The 24,157-nt window shown below is 36.9% G+C and overlaps 1 protein-coding gene across 1 annotated transcript; it reads left to right on the top strand.

The window, feature by feature from the left end:
• The first annotated feature begins 13,909 nt into the window (after positions 1 to 13,909).
• On the top strand, positions 13,910 to 24,156 carry LOC104121608 (protein fluG). Its single transcript, XM_070195049.1, has 18 exons — positions 13,910 to 14,139; positions 16,079 to 16,330; positions 16,610 to 16,675; positions 16,779 to 16,893; positions 16,968 to 17,073; positions 17,295 to 17,451; positions 17,629 to 17,724; positions 17,914 to 17,962; positions 18,312 to 18,583; positions 19,119 to 19,291; positions 20,001 to 20,121; positions 20,191 to 20,243; positions 20,412 to 20,541; positions 21,312 to 21,457; positions 21,661 to 21,849; positions 22,127 to 22,359; positions 23,335 to 23,477; positions 23,972 to 24,156. Exons 1-18 carry the CDS (start codon positions 13,975 to 13,977, stop codon positions 24,032 to 24,034), a joined length of 2,529 nt encoding a protein of 842 aa, XP_070051150.1. The 5' UTR covers positions 13,910 to 13,974; the 3' UTR covers positions 24,035 to 24,156.
• The last annotated feature ends 1 nt before the right edge of the window (position 24,157 follows it).

Here is a 24,157-nt window from a genome sequence, read left to right as displayed (position 1 = left end):
TGTGCCGCAGGTGCGAAAGTGATGGGTAGAATGATAAATACAAGGGTTCGTGATTTTGGCTTCATTTTAACATTTCCAAGCTCGGATTGAGATGATTCTTGGAGCAATTTGCATCTTGTGGACTGGGGTAAGTATTCTCTACTTATTTTCTATCTTATATCACGAATCTACCTTCATTTTTGGTAATTGGATTGTGAATTTTATAAAGGAAATTGGAGGTTTTGGACTAAAGTTTCATAATGTGAATTTTTGACTTTTGAACATCGAATTGGAGTCGGATTTGAGTGAAACTAGTATGGTTGGACTCGTAATTGAATGGGTTGTTGGATTTTGTAAATTTTATCGGGTTCTGAGGTGCGGTCCTGGGTTGGGGTTTTGCCCGATTTTGGGCTTTTGATTCAAGATTTGATCTTTTTCGATCGGGATTGATTCCTTTAGCATTGTTTGATGTACTTGAGTTATTTTTTGGTTAGTTTCGAGATGTTCGGAGGTCGGAACACGTGTGATGGCATCTTTGGAGCATCACTTGGCTTGCTCGGCATTGGTATTGGCTTGTTCGAGGTAAGTAACACTTCTAATCTTGGAGCTGAGGGTATAAACCCTGAATATACGTGTTATGTGTTTGGTTTTGAGGTGACGTACATTCTAGGTGACTGGCGCGTGGGCGAGCACCGTGTGAACTGTGATTTTCGTTATTTATGTGGTACTGTGTAGTTACTTGAACTTTTCTGAAATCATGAAATCTCTATGTACTAGAGTTATCGAGTTGTGATTATGTTAGAAACCATGTCTTGGCTACATACTTATCCTGTTGGGACCCACTGAGGTCATTTCTATTGTTGAGTAATCTGCTTTCATTGCATTACATACTCAGTCATACGCATTAACATGCATATCATATCTCAATCTCTGTTGTTATTTATTGATGCATCATATCATTATTTTCAGGCTGGTATCATGACATTGTGAGCCCGAGAGACTGGATAGATTGATGACTGAGTGAGGCCGAGGGCCTGATTGGGAGGATAATTATGGGATCGGGCTGTACGCCGCAACGGGTCAGATCGTCTTACTATAGCACGTGAGTTGTTCGTGCAGCACGTGAGTTGTTTGTGCAGCACGTGAGTTGTCCGTACGATTCCAGATGTTGATATTATGACACGTGAGTTGTCCGTGCAGATTATAGCGCTTGGGCTATAGGAGCCCCTCCGGAGTCTGCACACCCTCAGTGAGCGCAGGTACTTACTGAGTGTGAGTGCCGAGTACCTAGTGCCGAGTGATGAGTGACTGGGAGGACTGAGTGGATTGATACTCTGAGAGTATGCATATGGTCTTTATCATTAATTTGCATCGCATTTGGCATGCATATTTGACATACAGGCATATAGATGCATTTTTCCTCATGCTGTATAGTATCACGTCATTTATGACTTCTCAGACATCTTAACATATGGTCATAGAGAGACATTTTACATTTGCTAGCTGAAAGGAAAAATGAAACATCTTATTTATTGTTGAAAGGATTTTTGGGGAAAATCACAGTTTTCAAACTTACTCGTATTTTGGCTTTTTCGATAAAAGATTTGGTTTTTCACTGAGATACTTAAAAGCATGCCTATTTTCTGGAACTGTGAACGAGCTGAGCATTTTAATTCTGAGATAATTCTTTTGTTACTTGTACTATGCTGTTATGAACTGTTGTAGAATATTGGTGTTAGACCCGACCTTTATGTTAGCTCGTCACTACTTTCAACCTAAGGTTAGGTTGGTTACTTATTGAGTACATAGGGTCAGTTGTACTCATACTACACTTTTACACCTTGCATGCAGATATTTGCTGCTGATGTTGCTGTGATCGATGGGAGCTGGATTTGAAGATGTACCTGCGTCCCGTTTGTAGCTGCCTCTTATTCATGGTAGCTTTAGATCTATAAAACTCTGTTAATGTATTTTTCAAATAGATGATGTATTTACTTCATTTAAGCTTTGTAAACTCTATTCTTAGAAGCTCATGATTTGTACTACCAGTCCTTGGGGAATGTATAAGATTTAGATATTTTTTTACTTAATTGTTATTTGAATTGGTTAGTGGTTAATTAGCTTACCTAGCAGGTTAGGTTAAGTGCAATCGCGACTAGTGGATTTGGAGTCGTGACAAGGTGGTATCAGAGCTTTAGGTTCATAGGTTCTACCAGTCATGAGCAAGTGTCTGGTAGAGTCTTGCGGATAGGTATGATGACGTCCATACCTATCTTCGAGAGGCTACAGGGAATTTACGATAACCTTCCCATCTTTCTTTCCTTATCGTGCGACATTGATTCAACTTAAAGCGTAACGCTTTGAATTCCTTCCATGTATTCGTATGCGCACATGAGCGCTCAGTATCGGTTGTGCGTCGGTGGCTTGTGATTCCATGGTTGAGGTGCGAGATGTGACTTTGGCATGCTGATGATGGGCCAGTCTGGAAGACTTGAGGCCGGGTTTTGATGGTAGCTTGAGCACGGAGATTTTGATTTTGTGAGCACATGCTTTTGGAATTTATAAGTCTGTTGGTGTCCCTATTAGTGGAATTTGTGATTGGATGATTATGTGGTGAGTATGATGAGACTGCGAGATGTGTTAAGATTGTTTGAATGTGACGAGAAGAGTTTACTTGAGATGTAGCAAGGACTATGAGGTGTCTAATTTCTGTCTTGATTTGGCGTATGGTCTCGAGTTATGGGTGTGTTGAGGAATCTCTCATGTTGTTTAGTTGTGGAATGAAGTATTTTCTCATGTCTTGTTGATGAGTTCAGAATCGAGAAGATTAAGTGATTACATAATAGTGGTGATTGTGGAAGGGTATAGAGAGATGTCAGTTTGAGGCAAAGCATATGGGTTATCTCCTGCGAGGTGTCCTGAGGTTGTGTGATCCCTATGATGTTTTGTAGAGGGTTCTCTTTTACCAGTGAATGATATATATTACAATTTGAGTTTGGATCGCATGTGGAAGTTGGCTTAACCATCACGAGGATGAACGCGAGATTTGCAGATGATTTGAGGTACTAGATGTTTTGTGTTGCTTGAGCGGATAAAGGATTTAGTAGAATCTCACTGTGGTATTATGGTAGTAATGAGGTATGGTTATTGTAAGTGGTCAGATGTTTTATTCCATGGCTTTGAGCCAAGTGGGGGATTCTGCTATCGACGAGTTGATTGCACAGTTATGTGTTATATTGGTTTCGGTTCGGGGTATACTGGTGAATCAGTTATGACTTGGAGAGGTCGAGATCGAGGATGACTCGGGCAAAGATATTTCTAGATACAGGTTGTATTACACTCTATGGGTATATAGGAACCATAAAATAATTGAGCGGTTATTCGCGAAGGATGTAGTGTACACGGAGTAGAAATTTGCTCGGTTGCTTAGGAGTGTGGGTTACTCCTTTGGGTATTGGTGTGGTAATGGGGCACAGGTCGTTCAGTCCGTTTGGTTAGTTTAATTGAGATTTGAGTAGAGTGGATGACTCTCGAAAATGGTTCTAATGGATTCAAGATTTATATGTAGCGATTTGGGATTTTCAAGATTTGTATATAACTAGAAACTGAGAGTTACATTGGATGGTTTCGATACTTGTGGCATCTTTATACCATTGTGGATTATGCATTTCAGCATCAAGAAGGTGAAGGAAATAGTTTTAGGTTCACATAAGGCCTCTTTAGAATGGGTGTCGCGGTTGTGGTGCTTTGGGGTGCTTAGGAGGGAAGTCAGCGGCTTATGGGCCTTAGGGCATTGTGGTTTTATACGAGGGTCTCTTGTGTGGTGAATTTGGGTTAAGGATCGTGGTGTTCCAGCAAGGAGAAGTATCAATTTGAAGGCAATTCGGAAGAAACTCGAAAAAATAGGACAGTTTGATAGTAGGTTGGATCAGCACATTAATGGATATAATCGGTTCTTTGGGTACTTATGATGTGGCTAGTCTCCACAGGTATTTCGTGGCAATGCTCTTGGGTTTTGGCGACCTGCGTGGTTGGGTTGAGTTAGAAAGATTCGGTTCTGATAGCTTGGTTATGTGCAAATGGACTTCGAAGAGTTCTCAATGGTTTTTACCACGGTTTGAGGAGTATATTTCCTACCGGTGTGAGGAATATGTTACGTATTGGGATTTTCTCCGGGATAAGATCAAATGGAAGGTTTCTGACTGATCGGGTATGTATTCTGCTTGTGACTCATAGTTGATTATGAGATTCTCGTACTTTTCATATGATGGCATGATCGATGTAGTGTGTTGTGTGAGATCGAGATTTGCTTGTGCAAGGTCATGGGTCAGTTTTGAAGGGAAGGACATGAATTCTTAGGCAGCATAGACAATTTCAGATGACTAGGTGAATGATATTACTACTTGGTATTGCCTGAGAATGGTGCGCATTTCAGAAGGTGTCTTGTGTTTTGACTTACGGATGCTTCATTGGTATTGCGGTGCTCGCTGGGTTGATCTATTGTGGATATTCAGATTTTGCTATGTGGCACGGAAGAATTATAGAGGTATTCCTCATGGGGTGATTGTATATGAGAGATGTGTTAGACATTCGGACAGTGGGGTTGGGATCAGATATGGTGATTCGTGTGTTCTATGGATTTGGAGACCGGGAATTTTTAGAAGCAAATTATTTTGTGGTTGTGGACTGTGAAGATGTGGCCAAAGCTAGCCATATGATAGTATATGTTATGATTCAGTAATTGTGGACCTTCGGAGGGTTATTTATCTATTTGTGGATGACCAAAGTTGATTTGGGGCCCATTGATACGCCCAATGAGGATGTGTGTTCTACACCGGGTCGGATTGGTTGACTCTGTACTGCTACTATTGAAGGATGTGTTATTCTATTAGAGTTGAGTTCGTTCGTGTTTTGATATGTTCTATGAGTTACCCCTACTCCCTAAATTACCAAAAATTTCACCATAGGAACTCATAACCATTCATCAAGTCAACAAGTCATGGAGCTCCCTCTCCTTCGACAAGGACCATAGCAATTTCTAAGCTGACTTCCAATAAATCCGATAGCACCCATCCTAGATCTGACGACTTCATCTTATCAAATACCAACTACTCTACTGACATGCCACACCAATACTACCCAGAGCCACAAACCGTGCAATCCATGCACCCATACGCAATAATTCAAATGTACTCATACATGGAAAATGACTCAAACGGGAGAATCGTCCTACAAGCTCAACAAATACCGCCACAACGCAATGCTAAAAGCCCATCACACATCGTAGAACCATAACACAAGAATTTAACACACAGGATCATATCTCAACATAACTATGCCTCAATACGTCAACCTATCCAAACACTGGTCCATATGAGATACTTCGGGCCACCATGCTTAAAAATCAATAACCACGCGCAATTCGACATGCAACACAAGCCCGAAGGGACATAACTGATGCGCAATCAATCATGCAACACCCAAATACCCATCTCGCTTAAATTCAGCTATGGTGAAATTTTTGGTAATTTAGGGAGTAGGGGTGTACATGGACCAGGTTGGTTCGGTTTTTATTAAAACCAAACCAAATCAACTATATCGATTTGGATTGGTTCGGTTTTGTCGGGTTTTTTAGGTTTTCGGGTTTTTTTGTAACATGAATATTATTCGAATCTTACTGATAAAGTTTTGATAAGTGAATATATGTTTAGTAAATATTGAAAAAATTGACAAACATATGATCTATTATAATATTTCAATGGGAGAATTTTGTTAGTAACACATGATAGTTATTTTCTTAGTCGTCTATCAATAATTATCCGTCAATGTACGCTTTCAAGGTTAACACATGAGAGAATCCCAAATATTTCTATATTTTTTAAATAAAATTCAATATGAAGTCTTAGAAATATATATATAAAAATTATATATTTATATGTCGGTTTGGTTCGGATTTTTTTTACTCAATACCAAATCAAGTCAAAGCAAACCTAGTCGGGTTTCTTAATCGGTTTGGTTTGATTTTTCGGTTTGGTGCGATTTTTCGGTTCGGTTTGAACACCCCTATTAGGGAGTTAGTCAAATTTGGGGTTGATGGTGTGTGGTATGAAAACCGAGTTGCATAAGATGCTAATAGTGAACCTTGACCCTCATTCGAGGACGAATGGTCTTGAGTAGGGGAGGATGTAAGGCCCCGTGAAATATTTTCTAAAATCCGGGGTTCCGTGATGTCGGAGTAGGCGTAGAGGTTAATAATAGTAGAAATTCTTGTTCGGACTTTATGGATTGAACAGTGCACTGGGGAGTTGAAGGAAAATATTTTGCAGGGTTGGGCATTTCTGCGGCCCATTATGCGGCTGCATAATCACTCTACGGGCCACATAATGAAGCAGCTGTTTGGGCCATTTTTTATGTCAATTTCGCGGCCAGTTATGCGACCGCACAACTATTTCGCCGGCCGCACTTTTGTCGCACAATCAGCCTTAGAGTTTTTGCAAAGGGAGATTCTGCGGCACATTATGTGACTGCAGAACAGGTCTGCGGGCCGCATAGTACCCGAGGAGTTTTTTTCCAGTTTTTGGCACCAAATTGTGCGGCCGATATGCGGACCGCATATCCATTCTTCGGTCGCATATGCGACCGCAGATCCTGTCCCGGGGCTTCAGTTTTGGGGTTTTTAAACCCGACCCTATTTTGTTAAAACAACAACAACAACAACAACAACAACAACAATAACAACAACAACAACCCAGTATAATCCCACTAGTGGGGTCTGGGGAGGGTAGTGTGTACGCAGACCTTACCCCTACCCTGGGGTAGAGAGGCTGTTTCCGATAGACCCTCGGCTCCATCCCTCCAAGAACTCCCAACCTTGCTCTTGGGGTGATTCGAACTCACAACCTCTTATTTGGAAGTGAATGGTGCTTGCCACTAGAGCAACCCACTCTTGTCCCTATTTCGTTAAAACATATGCCATAATCCATTTTGAGCATATTTCTGATATTTTTAGAGTGAGAAAGAGTTCTTAGAGTGAGGAAGTAACCTTCAACCTAATATCCAACAATTCTTGCTCAATCCTTGAAGATTATCAAGAAAGTCCTCATCTTAAAGGTAAGAAATTATGCCCTAGCTCTTAATTTCGAAAATCTACTAGAAAGTGGATCATTAGAAAGACAATTATCGGGTGTGGGGGTTGTTATCTTGCATGCATATGTTATCAAAGAATTTTGAAAGGTTGTGAGCTAAAAATGGTAGAGAATGGATTGGGGAATGATAGAATCCTCCACAAAAGGGCCTTAAAATATTAATACACACCTAGTATTTGATAATGTGCTCAAATGAACTAGAATCATGACCATCTTTCTAATTTTGGTCCAACTTGTTATATTGCTAAAATAGATCGAAGTGCTAAGAATTCCGGAACGTTTTAAAATTTAAAGGAAGCTCAATTGAGGTATGTTGACTAAACTCTTCTTTAAGAATTGGAACCCCAATATCCTTGTAAGTTCCAAGATATTTATTACAAGTAGAGTATTCCGAATACTTTTTGTGACAAAGACATATGTTTAATTTGTGTTTCAAATGCTCTCATAATATTGTATTATAAATTGAGGATGTGTTCCAAACTATGGACAATGTATCTACGTGTTATGATTCCAAGTCATGATTTATGTGAAAAACTATTATGCCAAATTGTGTAGAGATTGTGATTGAGGTTACACCTCCACCCGCATATATTGGGGTGAGGCGGCAGGGCCACTTTGTGTATGATTTTGGTATTGTTGTTGCACCATCCACCCCTCTCCCCCACCCCACACACACATATATATATATATATATATATATATATATATATATATATATATATATATATATATATATATATATATATATATATATATATATATATATATATATATATATATATATATATTGGGGTAAGGCGGCATGCCCTCTTTGTGTAGGTATTGGTATCATTGATGCATTTCTACCCGCATATATATTGGGGTGAGGCGGCAGGGCCGCTTTGTGTAAAAATGGGTATTGTGTTTACACCTCCACCCGCACACATTGGGGTGAGGCGGCAGGGCTGCTTGAGTAGAGTTCTGGTATTGTGTTTACACCTCCACCTGCATACATTGGGGTGAGGCGGCGGGGCCGCTTTGTGTGGAAATGGTAACAGAGGATCTCATCTTGAATTCTATAAATGTTAATGACAACTCTTGATAAGCTTGATTTGGTTTAACCGGCTACCTATGCTATTCTATTGTCGCCCTGGTTCATCATGTTCATATTGTATTTCTGAGTTCTTAAATTGGTGTTTGGTTTTCATACTAGTACTATTCGACATGTACTAACGTTTATTTTGGAGGGGGCGTTGCATCTTTAATGGATGTAGGTGGATCCACATCGGAGGATACTGACCAGTGATAGCAGTGCTCATTCTTCCCAGCTGACTTGGTGAGCCCCATCTCATTCCGGGGTTGTGCATTTTTTATTTCGTATGAGTTATCGCGTTTTGAGGTATAGTCGGAGTCTTGTTGTCAACACTATCATTGTACTCTTTGGTATTTTTAGAGGCTCCGTAGACTAAGTGTGGGTTGTATATGGGTATTGGGTATGTTAAACAAGTTGTGATGTTATTAAATCACTCGTTCCACCTTGAACCATGAAGGTGTTTTTTTTTGTTGAGAATTATTAAATAAGGTAACTAATGAAATGATTTAGTATTATGTACATGATCTTCCTACAGTTTAATTAACGAAAATATGTATTATCCTTCTTCAGGGATGAGTTTGGGTAGAAGAAAATCTAATAGGCTTGATCGGCCGGGTTCACTCGGTTGAGCGCCGATCGCGCTCCCCGAGTTTGGGGCGTGATACTCAATATCGATTGGGTTTATTGATAGTTCCTTATTTTCTTGAGTCTCAGTGTCATTGATTTCCTCATGAATCTCAGGATTGGTTAAATCATGGGTTTCTTTATGAGACTCGTTCGTAGTGTCATCTTGATCATTTATTATTCTTTTTCTAGGATTTCGATCCTTAAAACCCAATGGTATGCCACACTTTAGGCGTGCTTTTGACTCATTAGCTATGACACTAGAAGATTGTTCAGCAAGGACATCAATACGGATTGAAACTTTCTCTGCAGGGATATGCGATTTCGTTATCCTTTTCAGATCCGTAAATGCGTCTGGCATTTGATTTGCTATTTTCTGCAAATAAATAATCTTTTGCACCTCTTTTTCACAAATAGAGGCACGTGGATCAAGATGAGACAATGATGGATTTTTTTACGAAATTTCACGTTTGATTTCACCAATTTCTCCCCTTAATTATGGGAAAAATGCCTCATCGAATCGACAATCTGCAAATCGAGCAGTGAAAAAATCTCTCGTTAATGTTTCGAGGTAGCGTATAATGGAGGGCGATTCAAACCCAACATATATAATCTTGGTGCGATATGGCTGTGCTATAGGCACATATACTGCGCACCCAAAAATTCTTAAACGGGATATATTAGGTTCATGACCCAAAACTAATTATAACGGGGATTATTTATAATAATTTGTCGGTCTAAGACGAACTAGCGTTGTAGCATGCAAAATGGCATTACCCCAAACAGAAGTGGATAATCTCGTTTTCATGAGTAACGGTCTTGCTATCAATTGCAGACGTTTAATCAAAGACTATGCAAGGCCATTTTGAGTGTGATCATGAGCTACATGATGTTTCACTTTTATCCCAATTGATAAGCAATAATCATTAAATGTTTGGGATGAAAACTCAACAGCATTATCAAGTTGAATAGACTTGATTGGATAATCGGGAAACTGTGCCCGTAATCGAATTATTTGTGCCATTAATTTTGCAAACGCCGGATTGCGATATGACAATAGGCACACATGAGACCATCTAGAAGATGCATCTATTAAGACCATAAAATATCTAAACGACCCACTAGGTGGGTGAATAGGATCACAAATATCCCATTGTATACGTTTCAAAAATGCGGGGGACTCAATCCCAACCTTTGTTGGTGATGGTCTAATAATTAACTTACATTGATAACAAGAAGTACAAGAAAATTCATAAATTTAAAAGAATATTTAAATTCTTTAATGAATGCTCATTTGAGTTTTCTATAATTCGTCTCATCATAATTGATCCAGGATGTCCCAATCGATCATGCCAAAGTAAAAAAGTATTTGAATCAGTAACCTTTTGGTTTACGATAGAATGTGCCTCAATTGCACTAATTCTTATCCAATACAGGCCACAAGATAAAGATGAAAACTTCTCAATAACCCTTTTCTGGCCAGAGACATTCTTGTTAATGATGAGATATTCGAGATTATTCTCATCTATTATCTCAATATAAAATACATTTCGACGGATATCTTTAAAACTCAACAAGTTCCTCTTGGACTTGGAGGAGAACATTGCATTCTCTATGATAAGTATTGTTCCCTTAGGCAGAGTTATATTAGCTCTTCCAGAGCCTTCAATTAGATTACTACTACCAGAAATTGTAGTAACATCTACCTTACACATACTTAAATGAGAGAAATATTTCTTCTCTTTGAATATTATATGTGTCGTACATGAATCAATTAAGCAAATATTTTTTACAATTGAACTTTGATCCAAATTTGCTTTGAGAGATATCCATATTTGCTTCCCATGGTTTGACATACATAAAGAAGTATATGAATAAATATTAGTATTTTCAGAGAAAAATAAATAAATAAAGTTAAACCAATGATTCAATAGTGACCTTTTAATGCAATTTCGAGCAAATTCTAATTATGATACAAATAATTACGTAGCAAAAATAATACAATTATAAGTACATTACACATATGACTAATACAACTACAACAAAATTATTTACATGTATACGTTATTCACATTTTCCTACACATTGCATGAAAAATAATTAATCCGTGTAAGAAAAGAATATACTTAGTTGCTTCTCTTTTCTTTATTCCTAATATTTTATCCATGTACATGAAAAAATTGAGGTCCCGATATACTAGATTTGTTTTTCAAAGGAAGATAGGAATTGAGGGTCAAGTAACAAAAGTTGTTCCAGGGTACTTGTAAACTTTTTCTTAAAGAGAATTAAAGTAACGAAAAGAAAAATAAAAAATGTTAAAAGATCACTTAGACTAGGATACTAATTAATTAGATATTACCCCTCATTTGTAAGATTTATGAAACATTGAATATTCATTTAATTATTTTTTTCGGAAATATATATATATATATATTTAAGAACTACATAAGCAGTATTATTAAGCGCAATAAAAATTACATGATGTTTATTCATTAACTACTACGAATAGGCAAAAATAAAAATCAAACTACTCAATCATCTTTAACTACATATCCATCACCGATCAAGTGATTTATTTTTCCATCAGGGTGCTCAAAAAAATCTGCCACATCCAAATGGGTGATGTCAAATTCATTGTCATAGACAAAATTAGCTTCATGGCCTTTATTCTTTAGAGATGCTTGATAAAGCTCAACCAAATATTTTGGTATGCGACAAATATTTGCCCAATGCCATTTTCCACCGCAACGATAACATTCAGTTTTTGAACCTCTTGCCTTTGGCTTCTCATCTTTCCCTTCCCACTTTTGAAAGTTATTTTTCTTTGGGGAATGATTAACACTGGAAAAATTTCTTCCTTGGCCACGACCTTTTCCACGTTTAGCATAATGTGAGTACACCTCATCCACTTTAGGCAATAGTGTAGGCCCAGTGGGTCAATTTTCGTGATTTCTTATAAGCAAGTCGTTGTTTCGTTCAGCCACAAAGAGAAGAGAAATCAACTCAGAGTACTTCTTAAAACCTTTCTCTCGGTACTGCTGTTGCAAGACCATATTGGAGGCATGAAACGTTGTGAACATTTTTTCAAGCATATCATAGTCACTGATACTATCTCTATAGAGTTTTAATTTATAAGTAATTCTGAACATCGCAGAATTATATTCAGAAACAGTCTTAAAGTCTTGGAGCCTCAGATGAGCCCAATCATATCGTGCTTGTAGAAGAGTGACCAACTTTAAGTTGCCATATATTTCTTTTAAGCCATTCCACAAAACAATTGGATATTTAACGGTGAGATATTCTATTTTCAACCCTTCATCAAGGTGATGACGCAATAAAATCAAGGTCTTAGCACAGTCTTGGGTAGATGCTTTATTTCTATCTTTAATGGCGTCTCCAAGACCCATTGCATCTAAATGGATTTCAGCATCCAACACTCATGTCATATAGTTCTTATCCGAAATTTCAAGGGCAACGAACTTTCTTTTCATAATATCAGTCATAATTAAAAGAGGAGAAAAATTATATCTTAGTCTTCTCAAAGAACTTCTTGAGAAGGTAGAGTCTCGTGCTGATAACGTAATATGAATATAGCTCAAAGTAACAATATAGAATAAGGAAAACCAAGCTAAGAGATATAGAGAGAAAGAGAGGAGATTTTATTTCTTCTTTAATTGTGTGTTCTTTCCATCTATTACAATGCCTTTATATAGGCACAAAAAATAAAAAAATATATTATTGAATATGTCATTAAGCATTTGAGAAGAAGATCATGGAGGAAGACAGACATCTACCATAATATCTTATAACAATTTCCCCTTTTTGACTTTGGTGCAATATTGATAAGTGTTAGGCTAAGCCTTTAGTTAGGTGATTGTTTGGATCACTTCTAGTAATGGTTAGGTAAGCCTACATCACTTCGCTTCCCTATGTGCGTGTTAAAAGTTTTCTATACCTATAAATTTCCAAGAAATGGAAAATTGCGAAATGTTGTAATAAGATCCTATTGATGTAATAAATAATTTTTGCACACAATAGGTGTTAGGAAGACTTACCTTAACCCAAATAATATTGTACGTGTTGCAATTAAGAGTTCACGCAAAACTACTTCGGATTCATATGAACTCAATAAGTTAGGAATATGTCAAATTTAATAGTACGAAAAATAATGAATTTTGAAATAATTATTTAGAATTGCATTGTGAAGTAGCTTCCATTAAGTAGTTGGATACTTACCGTAATTTTTATAATCAGGATTCAAGAAAATTTCCTCCTAAACTCGTCTTCCTCCTAATCTACGTGAATGGATTTTAACCACTTAACGGGATCGTTTCGTATTAGTGATAATTAAGGTCTTCTTGACTTACAAATGTATTTTTAAATAAAAATTCAAAATGATTTTATTTTCAAATTAAGTCAAACGATCTCAAAATAAGGCTTGCCACAATTATTTTTAGATGATCTTCTATTCTTATGAATTATGTCTCTATAAATAATGAAATCAGAGTTTGAGTTATATGTACTAACCACGTTTGTCAATACAAATTATTCAGTTAATATTGATTATTAATATTTAACTTATATACTTGACTACTGCTTCTCACTTTTTTGGTTTCGAAAAACTTTTTAATTTGTCTATAGGTAAGTCAATAACATAAATTAAAATGAAAAATATCATTATATCAAAGAATAAAAATTAGAGATAAAAATTATAGAGGGTAAAATAGGTATTTTAAGAAGTCACATTTGATACGAGAATCAGAAGGATAATTGTTCGAAATTGAAGGATGAGTTTGATTTTTAAAGTAAATTTGGGTATATAAATGATTTTCACCTATATAAAAATATGTAACAATGTAAAATATAGTATTTGCGGAATTAGTCGCACTTTTATAATCTTAACTTTCCTTAATTATTGAGGAAACGTATTCCCTCTTTTTGGAAGTGGTAAACCCCATGTGGTTAATATAGTCACTGTTACTTATTTGAGGAATACAAATGGCGCGACTTTCAATCACATTCAGACAAATAAAAATCTACGTATAGTACGTGCGCGTGTTTTATACACAAGCTAGTTCGCAAAATTGCTATAAATAAATAACAAACGGTAAAGTCCAAGATTTGACTATTTGATTTTGTGAAAGGGGAGAAAAAATGGAGAGATTTGCAGAGCTGAAAAAAGCAGTAGAGACAGTGGAAATAGTAGATGCTCATGCTCATAACATTGTGGCACTTGACTCCACCTTCCCTTTTCTCAACTGCTTCTCTGAAGCCTCCGGCGACGCCTTATCCGACGTACCCCATACCATCAACTTCAAGGTCAACTCTTCTCCTACCCCCTTTAATTTCCTTACTTGCTTCACTCCACCCCCACCCCCCACCCCACCCAAAAAAAGAAAAAGAAATTATTTTTACAATCTATAGATACAGCTATACAAGAAATACATGTATGTGCTTTACTTGCGAGTTTGGGTGTGTGCACGCTGTCAAAAGATGGTATAAGCGAGAGTTATCCTGTACGTGTGTTGGTGGGAGTTAACTAATACCCATTGAAATAGTCGAGGCCCGATAGCTGCGCTGGTGGGAGATTGCAGGTACCCAGTGCGCTGGTGGGAGATTGCAGGTACCCAGTGAAACCGCGAAAGAGTAGTTGTGCTGGTGGGAGATAGTAGGTAACCAATGAAATAGTAGGTTAGGTGGCCTGGATACCAGCACCATAAAAAAGAAAAAGAAGAAGAAAAAGGGAAAAGGGGGTTCTACTTCATCTGTTTCACTTTCACAGATTATGAGAGGGAAAGGGACATCTGATAGTTAAAGCCAAATATGTACTATAACATACCAAAAGTACCCTGAGTAACTAGTAGTGACTGTCTTTATATGCTAAATATTACAGTTAAAGATCTGGAGGGAAGAATTCGTGTTGTGTAGAAAAGACTTAAACTTTCTTGTGTGAAGGCTTTCTTAAAAGCTTTCAACTCTTTTGAAAGGCACAAAATTTGAAACATGTTGTAAAGCATCAATGTATAATTTGAGACTTCTCAAACATAAGCCGTGCAATCAAGCATCACCAATTTATTAGAACCACAGATCATGAAGATAATATGTAGTGCTGGTGTATTGAATGCTTCTGGAAGTAGCATTCATTGGTTTTCTGAGGCAATGAGAGATAATTTGCCTTGTTCTCCATAACTGAGATGGGGTCATGCTCTTCAAGTTATGGTCATCTTATTTATTGTGATATGTTTGTACTGCAGTAAACTTTGTGGACCAAAGTTGCTCAGATTTGTTGCCATAAAGGGGGGATGGCGTAAAGGTAGAAACATATTTAGGAATTTGCTTATAAAATTTTCTATTTGGCCAATGAATTGAGCAGTGCAGCATATATCTAGACTCGCTTAAATTACTGTTGCAAAGCAACTTCAAATTTTTAAAGCTATAAGTAAAAAAAGACAACTGCACAAAGCATCCCGCATTCACGCAGGGTCCGGGGAAGGGCTGCACCCCTAGGGGTGTGATGTAGACAACCTACCCTAATGCAAGCATTAATGACATTAGAAAGCTCTAAGTAGTCTGTTATAATTAGAAAATCTTAATTTTCAACTAACTTCAGGATTCCAGAAGATTACCAAGACTATCCGTGGTACTGGAAAATTCCAGAAACCTATTAATTAACTGAAAACTATAAGCTAATAGAATAAGAGTGAAAGCCATAAATAAACTCGATTTTCTGATTACAAATCAAAATAAGCAAGTCTCCAAATTTAGCAGATTCTTTAAAGTTGTTTTTTCTTTGAGTATTTTACAGACTGCATAAAGATCATTCTGCGCTTGGGTAGGACAGAAATGCTCCATGGATGTTATTTTTCTTAATTCAGATTGTACAAGATAGTTATAACGCAATGCTGCTAAGACCAATAAATGTGATATAAGTCTTGGCTTCCTGCCGTAATTTTGTTTTTATGTCCTTTCTTGGCAGCATGTTTGTGTCCCCATCCATTACGCTCAATGATTTGTCTCACTTTAGTACATTTGGGGTGAAAAGGTCTTACTTGAAAGTGTCAACTTAACAGTCACTAATTATTTTGATATTGGAATTACTTCCTTTGTTTCTGGCCTAGAACATGCGCAAAAATGTTCCTGCCATTGCCTTTTTGTTTATTTATGTGGAGTCATGTTAGCTTTGTCATTCATGAATCTAGTTCCAGACATTTATCTTTTCTCTTTGCAATTCTTCTTAAATCATTGTATCTTCATTTAGAGAAGCCTAAAGGAAATTGCTCAACTGTATGGCACAAGCTTATCCTTACATGCTGTTCAAGAATCTCGGCAGCGCTTTGGGTTGGAGTCGAGCTCTGCTATTTGCTTCAAAGCTGCAAAAATCTCTGTATTACTTATTGATGATGGAATTGAGTTGGACAAAAAGCTTGACATCAAATGGCATGAAAGTTTTGTACCAACAGTTGGTAGAATACTACGAGTTGAGCGTGTTGCTGAAAAGATTCTTGAGAAGGTAATGACTAATAATTATTTTGCAGCATACTGCATTTATTGAATGTGTTTGTGGAATCATGCTGATGAACTAGAAGGGACTATAAATGTAGCGGAGGGACTAGGAGTTCTTGAATCATTCTGCATTGGTTTTTCTAAATGTTGATATCTCTGGCACAAAGGGAGTGTGCTCATTTTGTTGACATATTATCATCTGCAGAACACTCTTTCTTTGTTAACTCTTTCTACACCTGTTAGTTTTGTTAATGTCTTTCTCCTCTCCTGTGCTATTATATTCCAGGGTTCAAATGGAACAACATGGACTCTGGGATCATTCTTGGAGATTTTCACTGAGGAGTTGAAGTCATATCCTTTGATTATCTGTCAATATATTCCAGAATAGTGCGAAAACATTTTTTTTCTTGTTGCTAAGGAATTATGGTTCCAAAAGTTTTTCCTATTTTTATACAGTAGCATATAAAGTTCTTGCATTTAAAAGTATAGTAGCATATCGCAGCGGTCTTGCAATTAATACAGAAGTCACTGAAAAGGAGGCTGAGGAGGGCCTGAGTGCTGTTTTATCTGGTGAGTGTTGTGAGTTGTGGGGTTGTATTGGACCACAATTGAGCAGGTCATTCTGATAAATTCTGTGTTTCCAGCTGGGAATCCAGTCCGAATCTCAAACAAGAGCTTCATTGATTATATCTTCATGCATGCTTTGAAGGTTGCTCAAAGTTATGACTTGCCAATGCAAATACACACAGGGTAATGAAAAGATTGTCTTTGAAATATATAGCTTGGTCTCATTTTCCTTTCTGGATTTTCTAGATTTGATCAAGTCAACAGTTTTTGAGCCTTTTGTTGCTTGCATGATATTCGTCTTAGTTAAAATTACAAATCAAATGTGAGACGTATGCAGTTTGATTTTCTTTTTGTAGTATCCTCCTAGTCCTTATCGACGACATTTTTTCATTTCTTGAGTTCAGTTTCGGGGACAAGGATTTGGATCTGAGGCTAGCTAATCCCCTTCATCTTCGAAATCTTCTTGAGGATAAGAGATTCTTGAAGAGTCGGTTAGTGCTTTTGCATGCGTCCTACCCGTTCTCAAAGGAAGCTTCATATCTGGCTTCTGTGTATCCCCAAGTGAGATTTTTTGTCCTCCATCTGAAGTTATCAACATGAAGATCTTGTGTATTAACACAGCTTTTACTTGGAATTTTTTATTTCCTGCCGCGTAGGAGACATTTCAACATCTATTAATGACAATAAAGATTGTATTTTTTCCCTTGGTTCTCTCTAACAGGTCAATGTATGTTACAGGTCTATCTTGATTTTGGGTTGGCAATTCCTAAACTTAGCTTCCACGGGATGATATCCTCAGTGAAAGAACTACTGGAGCTTGCTCCAATGAATAAGGTTGTCCACGTACTTAAAGATACACTTGAATAGTACCTTACCTTACCAAATTATATACTAAAGTACCTAATAACGTATCTTTCTAGTTCAGGCTTTCTATATTTTTAGGCTGACTACTCTTTCAGAGCCTTAATAATTGCTCCGTATAAAGAGCGAACAATTTCCTATGTAATGTTTGGATATCAACAGGTTATGTTCAGCACTGATGGCATCGCATTTGCTGAAACCTTTTATTTAGGTTTGTCCTGGATTCTTTTTTTCATCTCGTATCATTAGAGCGTGACATGACAAGGAAATAATTGCTTCAGAAGCTGTAAGGAAAAAAATATTATTAAACAAATTATTGAATAGATTTAAAAGAAATGAGAATCTTGCTTGATGAGGTGCGGCAAAAGAAAAAAAAAACTTAGATGCACATGTATCACTTTGATCAATGAATAATTACTTCAAAAGCTGTAAGGGAAAAAAAAAGTTATTGTCAGACAATAATATCCAACTTGGGTAGCAAGTTAGCTAAGTGAGTTATTCCTATTTTATCTTCTTTCTAATCTGCAATTGGTGCAATCTGGACTCAATTACTTCTGCAGGTGCAAAGAAAGCGCGTGAAGTAGTATTCTCTGTTCTACGTGATACATGTGTTGATGGTGATCTCTCAATTCCAGAAGCTGTTGCAGCCGTTAAAGATCTTTTTGCAGAGAACGCAAAGCAATACTACAAGCTTGATGTTTCTTCAAAGTATTCCGATGTAAAACCTCCTTTATCATCTGCCTTCCAGGAGGAAGAGTTAAATGGCTCATTGAAGGATGTCACCTTTGTTCGTATTATTTGGATTGATGCTTCTGGCCAGCATAGATGCCGTGTAAGCTTTGCCTTGTCCATTGATGTTACTGCTTTTCCCTTAAGATTATGAATTATTTAATGATGTGCTTTTCGATGCTTGCAACCACCCAAATCTTTGTCCCACTTTGAGAAAATGCAAGGGGTTTGTATAACAAACGGAATTGAGGGCTGGCTCCTAGTCTTTTAATTGTGTTACAGAATGTATATAGACTTTGTTCTTAGTTTGTACAAAGCCATATATAGGTAGCAGATTTGTAGGATTCCTTCTTTATTTCTTTCCTTAGTTAGCACCTAATGTACTGTATAAATACACTGCTTAGCTATTGGAACCAACATGCAAGTTATTCTCTCCCTCCTTGTACATGGTGTCAAATACCAACTATCCGTGATTGTATCTGATGTTTTATATAGGGCAAGTACAGGACGTTCAAGCCCTTGTATACTTTTCAGGCTTTTCAATTACCTTCAGTACATGATATTGGGAAATTGCTTGAGTTTCTATGCTCTTGTCAAAAGTGGATTGAATTTGTTCATGTCTTGTGCATCAATTACAGGTTGTTCCACAGCAACGCTTCTACAGTTCTGTGGGAAAGCACGGTGTAGGCTTAACTTGTGCATGTATGGGCATGAGTTCAACATCTGATGGTCCTGCAGTGGATACTAATCTCACCGCTTCAGGAGAAATCAGAATTGTTCCTGATTTATCTACTAAATGCAGACTCCCGTGGTACTGCTTAACGTCTATAAGTGCTTGAGAGATTCACTCTTTTCTTTATCCTTTTGAATTTTAGGTTTTAATTTTAGCCTCCATATGCTGTAGGTTGTCTTCATGGATTTTCTCTGACATGTCATATATGATATGATCAGAGAAGACCCTCTTTCATTCATTCAAATGCTTTGCTATGGGATTCTGTCATCTGTGTTCTTATTGCCTTCTTAAAAATAATACTGAACCTTCCCATCTTCATTGAATCTCTAGTTAACCGGGCAGAACTCCAATATCTGCACTTGCAAATAACCATATATGATATGGGGTCAGTTTCCTGGTCACTAACAGCAGAAGCTCAATATAATGAAGTTAAATAGGATTTAAGTTAGCACTACTAATATATTCGAAAATTATCGGGGTAAGGTAAAAGGTAGAAAAAATAATCAAGAGAATATTTTGGATGTGAATCATCCGGACAAATCTTTTTCCAGAAATATTGATGCAATTTCTTCCATGATATCATGTGATAGTGAAACAGATAGAAGATAAAAGTACAGTGATTTTTCCAAAGTTGTACACACATTGAGTCCATTGTCCAACTATTTGTTCGTTCTTGTATATGACAAACGTATGGACTTGGAGTGGAAATTATTCAATCCAGTTTCCTTCTAACTTGGTTTGATTTTATTGTTTCCAGATCAAGTTTAATGTGCATCTTTTCATACAGGGCAAAACAACAAGAAATGGTTTTGGCTGACATGTTCATTGAGCCTGGTAAAATTTGGGAATATTGTCCAAGAGAAGCATTACGCAGAGTCTCTAAAATTTTAAAAGATGAATTCGACTTGGTATGTTTAATATCTTTTTGTGCAACATCTGAAAAATCATATATCTCTAATTTATATCTACGTGTTCAGGTCGTGAATGCAGGCTTTGAAAATGAATTTTTTCTTTTGAAGAGTGTATTGAGGTATGTCAGTCAAGCTTTCCCGTAATATTTTGTGTTTAGAGTCTCTTTTGTATTAGTGTGAGTTATGGTTTTCCTCAATAGTTTGAGTTTGGATTTTCTCTTCCATGATATATGTGTATGATTCTGGTCTGTAATGTGTTAGAGTAATCATATAATGAAATTATACAGGGATGGCAAAGAAGAACGGGCACCATTTGACCGAACTTCTTACTGCTCTACAGCAGCATTTGATGCTGCATCCCCAATACTCGAAGAGGTTTTCGCTTCTCTTCAATCATTGAATATTATTGTCGAACAGGTGAGTTTCCATTTATTTGACTTGCAATTTTGATCTTTCTCACATTGTTTGCGTACAGTGCTGCGGATATAAGGAAACATTTTAGCATGCTTTTCCTTTTTTTAGTTCGATGAAAAAGCTTGATGCCGTATAAGAGTAGAGCTCAACCAGAGGAATTTATCCGGTTCTTTAAATCTAACACCACTACTCAGCGGAGAAAAATAGCTACTTATGATTGTATTATTTCATGAAAATATGTATATCTCCTTGCCCAGAGAAGAAGCTGAGAAAGTGTTGGAATCTCTTTTTTTATTGACAGTGACGATAGATAGTCAATACCTAAAACAACAGTAACATGTTCGTTTTATGTCATGGTTTACATGGATAATTCGTTCACAAACAACATTAACTACCTTTGGCCCAGCTCCTCAAAAAGAAAGAGAAAAGAGAGGGAATATAAGGAAAAAGAACGATGTATTTCATGTTAATCAATCAACAAATCAACTATACCTCAATTTCGAATTAGTTAAGATTGGCCATATGTATCTGCTAAAACCATTTTGTTCTTTTCAGGTCCATCAAATTAGCAGTTCAGTCATATGGTCCACGTAACATGTTCTCTACAGTTTTATAGATATTATGGTGTCATGGCATAATATTCCTGCAATATAAACTACATTATTTTTTCTTTTTCCCTAAAAATAAGATGATAGAATACATATTTTGCTGTACTATTTTTCAATTCAATAAAGACTCCCCTTGCCCTGATGTTGTCTCCTTTAAATATACAGTTACATGCAGAGGCTGGGAAAGGTCAGTTTGAAATTGCTCTGAAATACACAAATTGTAGTAGAGCAGCTGACGGCTTAATTTTCACACGTGAAGTCATCAGAGCAGTTGCAAGGAAACATGGGTTGCTGGCAACTTTTGTGCCAAAGTAGGTAGCACAAGTAAATGATGTTCCTTTTCCATTATTTTATGAAGTTACTTCTCTGATTATAAATTTACTTTGCTTTTGAAGTAGCTTCTCATCCGCAAGGCACTCATGTGTATGGACCCCAATTTCAATAACTTGTACTGCATGAATTATTGCAAGGAGTCCTCTCATCAGTTTGTTACCTTGTGACACTTTTTTTCTAGGTATGCATTAGATGATATTGGCTCGGGATCGCATGTGCACATCAGTTTGTCCAGGAATGGAGAAAACATTTTTATGGCATCTGATGGATCAAGTCGGTATGGGATGTCAAAGATTGGGGAAGCATTCATGGCTGGGGTGTTAAATCATCTTCCTTCCATATTACCATTTACTGCACCACTTCCTAATAGGTCAGAGACTTTCTACAATTTTGAATGTCTGGCTTTCTTTACATCTATTGGTGATTGGTTTATGCTTTTTCTAGAAGGCTATTCCGTTATAAAGATATAGGATTTGTTTATTTCAACTATTCTGTTCTGAAAACAATCTCTTTTTCATTGTTGTTATACGTGGAAATCGTTTGTTTCTCGAACCTTAACAGTAGATTATATCTCAACTTTTCTGCGTTTATGGACTTAACTGCGGAAAGATTAATGAAAATCTTGTAATACTTCTTTCTACGTACAGTTATGACCGCATACAACCTAATACGTGGAGTGGAGCGTATCTCTGCTGGGGGAAAGAAAACAGAGAGGCACCATTAAGAGCTGCTAGTCCTCCTGGAGTTGCACATGGCTTTGTAAGCAATTTTGAAATTAAAGCATTTGATGGGTGTGCAAACCCATACCTCGGTCTTGCCTCCATAATTACTGCTGGAATTGATGGCTTGCGGAGAAACTTAAGCCTTCCAGAACCAGTAGGTAAGTTAGACGTCTTCTAGTAAAATCTTCTCGACTTCATCTTCCACGGTATATTAGCCTCTAAGGTCTTTTTTTTCGTCTTGAACTTCATGTTATATTATAAATGTTTATGTATAATCCTAATTTGAACTATAATGTATCAATATTTGTACCTAAACTTGGCATTTAAAATCTGAACAAGGTCCTTCCACGTTTCCCATTTAAGTCCATCTTCATTGCTACCCTTTTGGATCTTTGTTAGCTTAAGCTTGAGCTCTAGTTGTATAGAGCTGTACATATCTTCTAATTTGAACAGATGGAATCGGGAGCAGTAACCACGTAAATATACATCAATTCCTAGTATTAAGGTGTCATTGTTTCTCCTCTCTTTGATATGTCACACCAAAATATGTTTGTTAATTATTGACCTACTTTCATCCATAATATTGGACAATTTCCCTTATATTCACTTATACAACAACAACAACATACTCAGTATTATCCACACCGTGGGGTTTGGGGAGGGTAGTGTGTACGCAGACCTTACCCCTACCTTGTGAGGATAGAGAGGTTGTTTCCAATAGACCCTCGGCTCAAGAAAGCATAAGCACCCCATTAATGAAAATATAGACAAGAAAGGACAGTACCAAAAAGCCATCCCCTTATATTTATCTGCAAAAAAAAAAAAAGAAGGGGGGAAATAGAAAGAAGAAATTTATGACAAGGGATTCTCTTAGCTAAGTGCAGTGAGTATATTTGTAACAGCCATTGAGTTTGCTTAGTTTGGTTAGAAACAAATAATGTGAGGATTATTCTATTCGTCTATGAGTACTTTTACACATGGCTTGCAACTTCTGCCTTTGTATAAAAATCCTATTGCTAATGCTGACACTTACTGAAGTGAGTTATATAGATTTGATAACTCAATTTCCATGTTCACATGTGAGATGTTTTTTCTGTTATCCGTCATTCCATTTTTCTTTTCTTGTGAAACAGATGGAGATCCTGATATCCTTAAAGAGAATCTTCAAAGATTACCAGCGTCTCTCGCTGAATCTGTAGAAGCTTTAGAGAAAGATACACTTTTCAGAGATATGATTGGTGAAAAGCTTTTGATTGCCATAATAGGAGTTCGCAAGGTACATTGCAAAGGATTCTTCATAATACATGGATATGTTTGACAGAATTCCTCTTTTCACTTAAGAACTGCTTCCCCTCATAAAAGTTGTCGGGTATAATGAAATAAAGAATGATTGCGGCTCATCAGCGTTAGCTCAGATGTTTTACCTTTAGATAATAGCACCCTTATTTCCCTTCGATGCTACTCAATTATACAGTCAATAGGGTATGATTCAAATAGATCAGTTGGACGTTTAAAGGCGGTAGGACTTGGATGTGCAACTGTATTATGCCTTAATAGTCAAATTTATCGACATAAAGGATGCTCAATTCTCCTTTTTGCATAATTTTGATACTGTTCTATATGAACACAATTGCTAAAAGTAGTTAATTGCATTTTTCCTTTGCAAAATCACGCGATTTATTACTAACAATATTGATTAACTGTATTTAAAATCCTTTCTATTCTCTAACATTTGCGGACGTGCTGAGAATGATTTCCTGTGTTTTGCAGGCTGAGGTGAAGTACTATTCTGAAAATAAGGAAGCATATAAGGACCTCATATACAAATATTAGGTTGATCATATCTACTGTGAGATCAGTACTATTTTCAATTATTATCAAGCATCAACTGATTTTGCTGTGTCCTATCTAATTTCTTTCATTTTATGCACTTGCTTAATAAAGCATTTTGGCAAT

Source organism: Nicotiana tomentosiformis, chromosome 2 (assembly GCF_000390325.3).
Source record: "Nicotiana tomentosiformis chromosome 2, ASM39032v3, whole genome shotgun sequence".
Lineage (NCBI taxonomy): Eukaryota > Viridiplantae > Streptophyta > Magnoliopsida > Solanales > Solanaceae > Nicotiana > Nicotiana tomentosiformis.
The sequence above is the reverse complement of the archived record's forward strand: the minus strand, read 5'-3'. Positions and strand labels throughout refer to the sequence as shown.

Bases quoted from the DNA above. Each gene is read 5' to 3' on its own strand.
- LOC104121608 (XM_070195049.1), top strand. From the start codon at position 13,975: ATGGAGAGATTTGCAGAGCTGAAAAAAGCAGTAGAGACAGTGGAAATA. The intron at 16,331-16,609 runs GTAATGACTAAT...ATTATATTCCAG, and splicing joins CTGAAAAGATTCTTGAGAAG to GGTTCAAATGGAACAACATG. The intron at 20,244-20,411 runs GTATGTCAGTCA...GAAATTATACAG, and splicing joins CTTTTGAAGAGTGTATTGAG to GGATGGCAAAGAAGAACGGG.